This window comes from Citrus clementina, unplaced genomic scaffold (genome assembly GCF_000493195.1).
Source record: "Citrus clementina cultivar Clemenules unplaced genomic scaffold, Citrus_clementina_v1.0 scaffold_9, whole genome shotgun sequence".
NCBI lineage: Eukaryota > Viridiplantae > Streptophyta > Magnoliopsida > Sapindales > Rutaceae > Citrus > Citrus x clementina.
The window spans coordinates 16019026-16028322 of record NW_006261964.1 but is presented as its reverse complement, the minus strand read 5'-3'; the positions used below and the strand labels follow the sequence as shown (position 1 = coordinate 16028322).

At 32.8% G+C, this 9297-nt stretch overlaps 1 protein-coding gene across 3 annotated transcripts; it reads right to left on the bottom strand.

Moving 5' to 3' along the window:
• Positions 1-1317: 1317 nt before the first annotated feature.
• Positions 1318-8348, bottom strand: LOC18032259 (probable methionine--tRNA ligase). 3 transcript variants are annotated; one of them, XM_006420901.2, is made up of 17 exons: positions 8044-8348; positions 7804-7948; positions 6838-6991; positions 6576-6731; positions 5849-6079; positions 5534-5677; positions 5071-5161; positions 4869-4975; positions 4643-4757; positions 3990-4108; positions 3825-3890; positions 3564-3692; positions 3320-3463; positions 3069-3189; positions 2543-2781; positions 2257-2358; positions 1318-1833 (listed from the first exon to the last, which is right to left on the bottom strand). In XM_006420901.2, exons 1-17 carry the CDS (start codon positions 8174-8176, stop codon positions 1603-1605), a joined length of 2427 nt encoding a protein of 808 aa, XP_006420964.1. In that variant the 5' UTR covers positions 8177-8348; the 3' UTR covers positions 1318-1602. The 3 variants fall into 3 exon arrangements, with proteins under 3 accessions (XP_006420964.1, XP_006420965.1, XP_024037488.1); XM_006420902.2 differs by having other exon boundaries at positions 2543-2778; XM_024181720.1 differs by lacking the exon at positions 2543-2781 and having other exon boundaries at positions 1750-1833.
• Between the last annotated feature and the right edge of the window lie 949 nt (positions 8349-9297).

Below are 9297 nucleotides of genomic sequence, written 5' to 3'. Positions count from 1 at the left end.
GCTGAACAACAATAACCTAACTCTGTGTTGTAGCTAGAAGTACGGGTAAAAATATCTCAAATCATTCATGCCATTAACTTACTTTTATAATATTATCTTCTTATAATAATTTTTTATGTTAATAAAGAAATTAAGAAACACTCTGCTAAGGAGTTAATACATTAATATTTTTGCGGAGGAGTTAAGAATTTATTTTTTTTACAATATTAATATTGTTTGGATAGACGTGAGTTTGCACAAAAATTAATATATATTCTTTTTTATTTTACTTTTTAGGATAAATTTGTAATTTATTCATGTAAAAAAAAAGAAACATTGTTGTCAGTAATTTAACGACAATGATATTTTTACGTATTTTTTAAAATATAAGAACTAAACGAATATTAACCTTAAAATATAAGTATTAAATGAGTTTTTATCCTTAGAAGTGCTTTCAAAATTGGTCATATTGAGTTTTGATCCATTTGCTTGGCAGAAAATTACTACCGGTTTTCAAATCAAAATTATATCTTAATTTGTACGATTATCATGCAGGACAACCGTTGCGTTCATCCACCAGACAACGCAAAAATATGAATATTTTAATCCTAACCGAAACTGCTATGCTATTAATCATGTGCCATTTATTTCATACCGTTTACTACAGAATCTACAACTATGATTAATACTATAACGGTGCATTTAGCTCGCTGTATTATATTATGTTGTATTGTATTATACTGTATTTAATTAGCATTGTATTATAACAATACTATACAATATTTGGTGATATATTGTACTGTATTAATCCTTTCGTAATTAATTTAAATTATATATTATATTATATTAATATTTTAAATTATATTAATAAATTTGAATTGTATTAATATTTTATATTATTAATAGTTTTAAATCAATATTATTCAAATTTAAATATTTATTGTTAATTATAATAATTTATAAATTTATTAATAAATTATAATATAAAAATAAAAATGTAATATAATATTATTGAATAATAAATTATATATTTATTTATTTATATTAATAATTATAATGCAAAAATAAAAAATAAAAATATTATACAATATTAGATTAAATTAAAAAGTTGTATTTATTTATTACTATTATTATAAAACAAAAGCAAAAACAAAAGAAAAAAAAAAAAGCCAATGCTGCATTAGCACAACCCCTTTAACCCATTCTCATGTTCTTCCAACCATAGCACTAGTATTAATTTAATGTGAACAATATTTTCATATCCCATAATGCCATGCACCAACCATACCCTAATAAGTGATTAATTTCGGCAGATTCCATAAAATAATCATGAAAAGCTGAATCTGAAGCTTGGGTTCAACCCTTGACATAAATCCTTGTATATAAGATCGTGAGTTCAAACTGCTCATTGCTCAAGGCAATTGGGTTTTCTTCTAATGAGGGGGGAAAAGGTAACACTAATGAAGCCATGACATAATCTAGTCTACTACTGACACAAAATTCTTGTCCACATACAACATTTCACACAACTCGATCTGAGGAACAGTCACTAGGATAAAAAAGCAAAGTTAACACAATCAGATGATTAGGGATTCCCACTTTCCAATGATTGAAGAAGTCGAGCTACCGTATAGACCCACTTTGAATGGAGGAAACAGTGCAAATACCAGCTGATGTCGTGAAAGGAATATCTTTATAGCAGGCCACCAGCTCGGTGTTAGTGTGTAAATCCACTTGCACTGTCTCCCAAACCTTCTTCTTAGGGTTTAACACATCATCAGGCTCGCCTTCAAACCCAGGAAATGCAACTCTTTCTCCAATTTTTGCAGATTTCGGTGGCTCAACCAATTCAACCTGGGAGTGTAACAGCATTCCAAATAAGTGATTGCAGCAACAATAGCATCCATACTAGATTATTTTCTACACCCATTCAAGTACAATGTAGTCCGGAATAAAATACGAAAATATTCACTGAACCATCCCATAATCTTAATACAAAATGTGAAGACTTCAAGTCAGTTTTAGGTGGCAAGATAAAAGCAATCATTGTCAACAATGATAGTTATATCCTAATATGTCAAATTGTTCATGTGAACATATGGGATTGAAGGAGCAGAGGGAGAAAAACAGTAGCTAATTCTTAAATATAGTATTTCTCCATCATTTACAGGAGTAATCATAAGACAACTACACTCCAGAGGCCAAGAACATTATCATAATAAGTATCTCAAACAACAAGTATGCTAATAATTGCGCAAGGTATCATGCTATTCTTACCTTGGTGTTATCACTGGTTGAAGCACAAAGAACCATTGCATGTGATTTGATTCCCCTCATTGCTACTGGTTTCAGATTGCAAAGAACACAGACCATTCTCTCCTGCCAAAGAATCATTACAAGGAATAAGGTAGTGAGTCAGCTTTACAAATTACAAACATCAACTAGGAGCAAAGTAGTGAGTGAACATTTCTAATCATCAAAAAAGTACATTACAAGTGCATCATATAGCCTAAACATAAAAATGGTGGTATTACAATGGTCAGCAAGAGCATTGAACAAAAACCTGCATCTCTTCAAGAGGTATATGCTTGACAAGGCCACTAACTACTGTTCGAGGCTGTACTTCACCCACATCAATTTCTTCTACATACAGTGCATCGGCATCAGGATGCTTTTGAACTTTTGTAATTTTTCCAACACGGATATCAAGTCTTGCAATCGAAATTTCTGGTTCAGCAGTGGTTTTTGATTTGGCTCCAGCTGTAGATTTTGCTGACTTTTGTTTCTTTCCACCACCATCTACTACAGACAATAAGATTCTATAAAAAACGCTTACATTTTGACAATTCTATTTCTTTAGCATTGATGTCAATTGTATTTGTTCAGCATTGATGTCAATCCTATTTCTATTTCAAACAACTATTTCAGAAACTAAGCTATTGGAACAAAACTATTTACCACTGTTGCACAGCACCCCTCTTTTGTATTATGTGACATTAAATTTCATTTGGCCACTAGCTTTCTTTTCATTATCAAGTGATACATGGTGATATATGAACTTCCAATAAGTAAAAGAATTTAATAATAACCTGAAATTTTGGTTTTCTTCAGTTGCTCAGCAGTTTTTGCAGCTTCTGCTTCCGCACGAATAATCCTATCAGCTTGACTTCCAGCAAACTTACTTCTGAAGAATTCTACTTCATCATCTTTCTGGACAGCAGTTGATTACACTAATTGAGTACAAGGCTAAAAGAAAAGGGACAATCATATTCAACTGACCCCACTCCCAAATAATAAAATGAACATAAAATTAGCAGATAGTTGTTAGAATATCAAATACCAGTTCTTTGAATAACGGATTAGGTGAACCAATCTTATGACCAGCAGGGATTATCTCCCAAGGTCTTCTTGCCCTATCGACATCTCCTTTTTCATCACAAAGTGATATATGCTTTTCAGGTTGCAAATTAAGCTGCTTATTTACCTTCAAGTGCCGCCAAAGAAATAAAAGGGCCTCAGTACAGGATAACAGTCGTGTATAGAACAATATATATGCACACAGATCTGCAGCCAAAGTAAATTACCTCAACAGAAAATGAAGGCATAAAAGGTTCTAACAAGCATGCGAGAAGATGTACTAGACCCACTGAAGTTCTCATAACAATGGAACAAGAAGGTTGGTCTTCCTTATAAAGCTTCCAGAATTGGCTTTCCTGAATTCCAACACAAAATTGCACCATAGCAGTAGCACATCAGTTCCACAACCACAAAGAATATATTTATGATAGTGCAGACGCACATGTAAGCAAGTCAATAATCAGGGAGTGAAGGTGTTACAGACGTACTTGCAAATATGCATTCCCCTCACTTGATATGCTCATTGCAGTTTTTAGGCCTTGCTTTAGTTTAACCTACACAAAGGTGTAAACAAATACTTTATACAAAAGCCAAAGCAACTAGATTGGCAGGTTAAAATCATTACAAGTAATTTCAAGCAAATCATTAGACACCTTCTCCATGGCTTCTAAATACTGCTCCACATATTTACCAACTTTTTCAGCCAGTGTCTTCGTCAATTGATGTGACTCGGCACCATTAGCATCGGGAACGATGGAACCATATCCTTGACCTTTGGACACAATCACATTATAGACCATTTAGAGACGGTTTTGAAACCCTTAAAAGAAAGCTCATGGGAAAGAAATTCAAAATCCACCATGGAATATCTTGTCAGCTACAAAATTCTCAAAGTAATAATAAACCATCCTTAACTCCAATAAAGTAGACATTAAATGTCCTCAAGGGTTGCACTTTGTCAAAAAGACAATCTAGACCCAGCATAGAGTTATTCCATTAAGCACCAAGACCATTCAATAAATAATGTGTCCATACTTGAGGAAGCATTCTTGATGGATAAAAGGTAGGTTTAATTCACAATTTATATATATATATATATACATATATAGAATAACAATTAAAGCAAGAACAAAGAAAGCAGCTGGCCAGTACCCAAAACCACAAATACATGTTACAAAGAACAATGAAGGACAATGCTTGTCTCCCACCAAGAAAATAGTCCTCTGGAAGAAATCAGATGATAATCAAACCAACTTTACAGCCTATACTCATATGCAAAAAGCTTAAACTGAAACAAATGACTAACCTGGAGGTTTAGCGATGAAACTCAAAACTCGATTGATAAAGTTGCCCAAATTATTAAGCAACTCATTATTCGATTTTGCTTGCAAGTCAGCCCATGTAAATAAAGTGTCAGACACCTATTTGCATACAAACAAATCGTGCTAAGCAATACTTAGTTCACAAAAAGCAGCAAATATATGAATTAGCTAATGAAAGAATAATAATGGATGTTGTAACAACAGAGTTACCTCAGGCCTATTAGTAAGCAAATAATATCTCCATACTTCTACAGGAATATTTGTATCCTTTGCATCATTACCAAAAACACCTATGCCTTTACTCTTGGAGAACTTTCCTGCAGAAACAGTGGTTCAAGATATTCATAAAACATCATGACTTGGAAAGTCATAATCTAACGTTGGGTAAACCACAAACAGAAAGTTAACCAACCAGATTCATAATTTAAGTATTCAGTGACACTAATGGTCTTCATCAAAGTCCAGTTTTCACCAGTTCCTAGAAGTGTAGACGGAAACATCACCTAAAATACAGACATAAACACTTCGGACGTTAAAAGAATTAATCTCTACAATACTGACAAGATATTATCAGCATGGTACATCAAAGGCAACTATATCAGTCAAAAGACAGAACTTATATACAGTTTTACACAGTTTTCACTTTTTTCTGGTAACACCAGACATAGGAGATTAAAGGCTAGATAAACTTTAAAAGGTAAACTTCAAGTCCTTAAGAATTTCAGAACTGGCAAACAGAATTTAAACATGGATTCTCCCTTGAAGAAAACGGGCATGACTATAGAACTTCAACAAAATATAAAAAGTATTAATTTGATGTATGTAGCATCAGGTCCACTTGTCATAACTATTAATGCAACTTTATAAGCACTTACAGTGTGAAATGGCACATTGTCCTTTCCCATAAACTGGTACAACTCAACATTTTCAGGATTCTTCCACCACTGCTCCCATTCATTAGTGTAGCAAGAAGTGATTGAGACATATCCAATAGGGGCATCAAACCACACATAGAAAACCTATCATCACAAAGTCAGGAAAAAGAACAAAATAATAGCATCACAAAGTCAGAAAAAAGAATAAAATAATCAATCTCCTTAATATCTTGAAAGAAGAAAAAGGAAATTCATGATAGAATTCATATTTCATATAAATAACACTTACAACATCCATTGGATATCTTATGTTACCTTTTCCTTAAATCTCTCAAGTGGAACTGGAACCCCCCACTTTAGATCCCTAGTAATGCATCGCACTTTCAGCCCTTCTTTAAGCCATGCATGTGTTGCTTGAATAGCATTTTGACTCCAAGATCCAGCTACTGACATGTTGTTGATATACTCTTCTAATTTATTCCTCAGAGCCGGAAGATCAAGAAACAAGTGATTTGTATCACGAATTTGTGGAGCGTTCCTACAGACCTGTTTGTAGAAAAAAATTAAGTACCAACAATCGTAAAAACAAAGTACGACATGATAGCAAAGAAAGAAACGTGCACTACCAGAGAGGTTTCAATTAAAAATAAAATTTCTTGTACTATCCAAAAAGTGAAATTGACGCCCATTACAAAATCTCTGCATGAAAGAGAATCATGACTCAATTTCAGCCCAAAAATGTTGCACATGATTTCACTTTCTAAGATAGCCTAACAATCTACCAATCATAAATGATCCTTTGTACTTTAACAATCATCAATTATTTACATGACAAAAGGTTTGTAGGCAGAGTGCTAGAAATTGTAATTTGCAACTCCACAAACCATAGATTTTAAAGTGTCATAGCATCATGTTAGGTTATAGTAGTACACATTGTAGTGGCAAAGCATCCTAACAGCGGCTGTGAATAACTTATGACTTGTCCAATCTGTAGGACAGACTAAAATATTTCCATATAGATAAGGAAAAATCCACAACGTACCTTGCATTTAGGATCTTTCAAGTCTGTTGCATTCAAAAGCTTTCCGCAGTTTTCACATTGATCCCCTCGGGCAGACTCATAATTACATCCTTCAAATGGACAAGTACCCTCGACAAGTCGGTCAGCTAAGAACCTTTTGCATGTGTCGCAATAAGGCTGAGTGAAAAGGAAATCAAGTAAAAGAAAGTCTTAAGTAAATACAAATACAACCAAGTAAACAATGAAATAAAAGCAAGTTAAAGACTATGGCAAAAGTCTGTACTTGTTGCATGGTGTTCTCTATAAGCCAGTTGTTATCCAACAACTTTTTGAAAATTGCTTGGCATGCTTCAGTCTGTTGCGGAGTTGATGTCCGTCCAAAATTATCAAAACTTATGTCGAACCACTTATAGACATCCTTATGAATAACATGATATCTATAAAGACACAATTCTCAATTTGAATACATAGTCCAAGGAATTGCAATACGAAGTCATCATCATGCACAAATAGAGCCATACAAAATATAGAAAAGAACATAATGCAAATGAGAACCTCCCCTATGAATTAGAGAATACACAGAATGCACCCCTAAATAGCACAAATCAACTGTTATATCACTCAGTAAGCAAAAGATTTTATAGCAATTTCTCTAGCATCACCCAAATCAGGGAAATATCATATAGAACACTATTATGGATTCAAATCAAGGCAATACACTTAAAAAGCATGCAAATAATGCAAATCATTTTCAACAAAACATATTGTAAAGGAAAAACAGTAAACAGAAAACATTATCACATTAATATTAACTGCACATAAATATGCTTCAAAATTATAAATACATTTGATTCCAAACATAATGCCTAAATACATACTCCCACAAATTCCAAGCACTACTACATTGCAACATCTGTAAGTAACATATGCCACATTTTCTATTACCGATAACAAGTCTTTCATTATTGTTAAAACTGCTTCATTGTATAGGAGTATATCAACAAAAACTTTGATACCAATATCGAACAATCATGGCAGACGTTACTTACCAATGCTGCACTGAAGGTGAACCCAAATTCACACAAACAGATACAAGATATCAACAATTAGATAACACCAAAGCTAACTTCATTTAATAACAGCATTATTAATCAGGAGATTATAAGTCTGTTTTATGAATTAGATGATTCTAAAATTAAAAACGAAATAAATTATTTCAAAAAAAAGAAAAAGACAAAGAAAATCTTACTTGTCACAAATTTCTTTAGGACTGCAATTATCTTCCATTGCCTTTGTTTCGGTCGCCGTTCCGTATTCATCCGTACCGCAAATATAAATTGCATTATAACCTCTAAGCCGGCAAAACCGAGCAAACACGTCAGCACTCAACACAGCTGCCACAACCAAAAGTGATTCCATTAATTAACAAACTCAAAAACGAAACGTATATGTACTCAAAGAACAGCTCGTGGAAGAATCGAGTTATTACAGCCGATTATGTTGCCGAGATGAGGCACGTTGTTGACGTAAGGCAAGGCGCTGGTTATGAGGATGTTACGCTTCCCCGGGATGGGGAGCTTTGGCGGCGGCGCCGCCGGATTCTCCTCTCCGGTACTTCCCATAAGGTAAAGAATAAACGACGACTGTTAACTGTTAGCTTAATACCCAAGAGTTAAAAATGGAAGTTTGGCGTGCGTTTTGGGAGAGGTGCTTTACTTGCTTTTCGAGAGGCGGGTTTACACTGATTGTAGGAATTAGAAAACCTAGTAGGCCTGCTTAGCTGACAAGCGTGCATCAATGATACTTATTTTTTTAAGAAAATTAAAAATAAAATGACCAGGGCACCCAATAGTTTAAGAAAATAGTTATAGAGACCTCGGTATTTTTAAAAATTGTCATATAAGTTATTGTTTTTGAGTAGAGTAGAGTTTTTTTTTTTTTTTTTAATGTAAATGGATCTGAATTTTATGAAATCTAAATATAAATATCTAAATGATATATTTATTTTTTTAATTTCTGAATTTACTTATTTTTATAAATAAAAAATATCTTATACATAATTATTTAACATTTATATCCTTATAAATTTAAAAATAAATTAGATTTTATAATTTAAGAAATAATCATATTTTATAGAGCTATTTTTGAAATAAAATATTTACTTCAGATATAAATGTCTGAAAATCATATAGATGTTACAAAAAATAAACAAGTAAATTTTAAAAAATCTAAAATTAATAAAAAAATAAGTAAACAATTTTAGATTTCACACGTTTAGTAAACAAGTCCTAAGTCATAGAATCACAATTGGGTATTGGGTCATTATATATAGTCAAAATATATAATAATTTCTGTAATTTAATTCAAAGCAAATTATTTTCTGTCATTTATTTTTCAAAGCATGCTCTGCAGACTGATCTCTATCAGATCTGTCATATAAATTGTACATTCCTCTGAGACAAAGAGACCAGATCTCGATCCTCAGTTGTAAATCTTCTCTTCTCCCTCCATTCCTTCGAGCTCCATTTCCGAAAATCGGATCTGGTACTGTGTTTGTACCCAAGCCTTTAGATGTATGTGTTGCTAGGCTTGCTAAAGAACTTAACAAAGATCTGGTAAATTATTTAAAATTTGACAACCGCGTTTAAAGAACTTAATTATTATTTGGTAAAGCAAAAGTGATTTGGTATATCAGCTGGAATACTCGAGAGTGCGGGCTACAGGTCCAAAGGGTTATTAAATA

What these genes read in the sequence shown, in the direction of transcription:
- LOC18032259 (XM_006420901.2), bottom strand. Translation starts at nt 8,176, where the DNA reads ATGGGAAGTACCGGAGAGGAGAATCCGGCGGCGCCGCCGCCAAAGCTC. An exon ending in CCTAAAGAAATTTGTGACAA is followed by an intron (nt 6,992 to 7,803) that starts GTAAGATTTTCT and finishes GTGTCTTTATAG; the next exon opens with ATATCATGTTATTCATAAGG. An exon ending in TGAAAGATCCTAAATGCAAG is followed by an intron (nt 6,080 to 6,575) that starts GTACGTTGTGGA and finishes TTCTACAAACAG; the next exon opens with GTCTGTAGGAACGCTCCACA.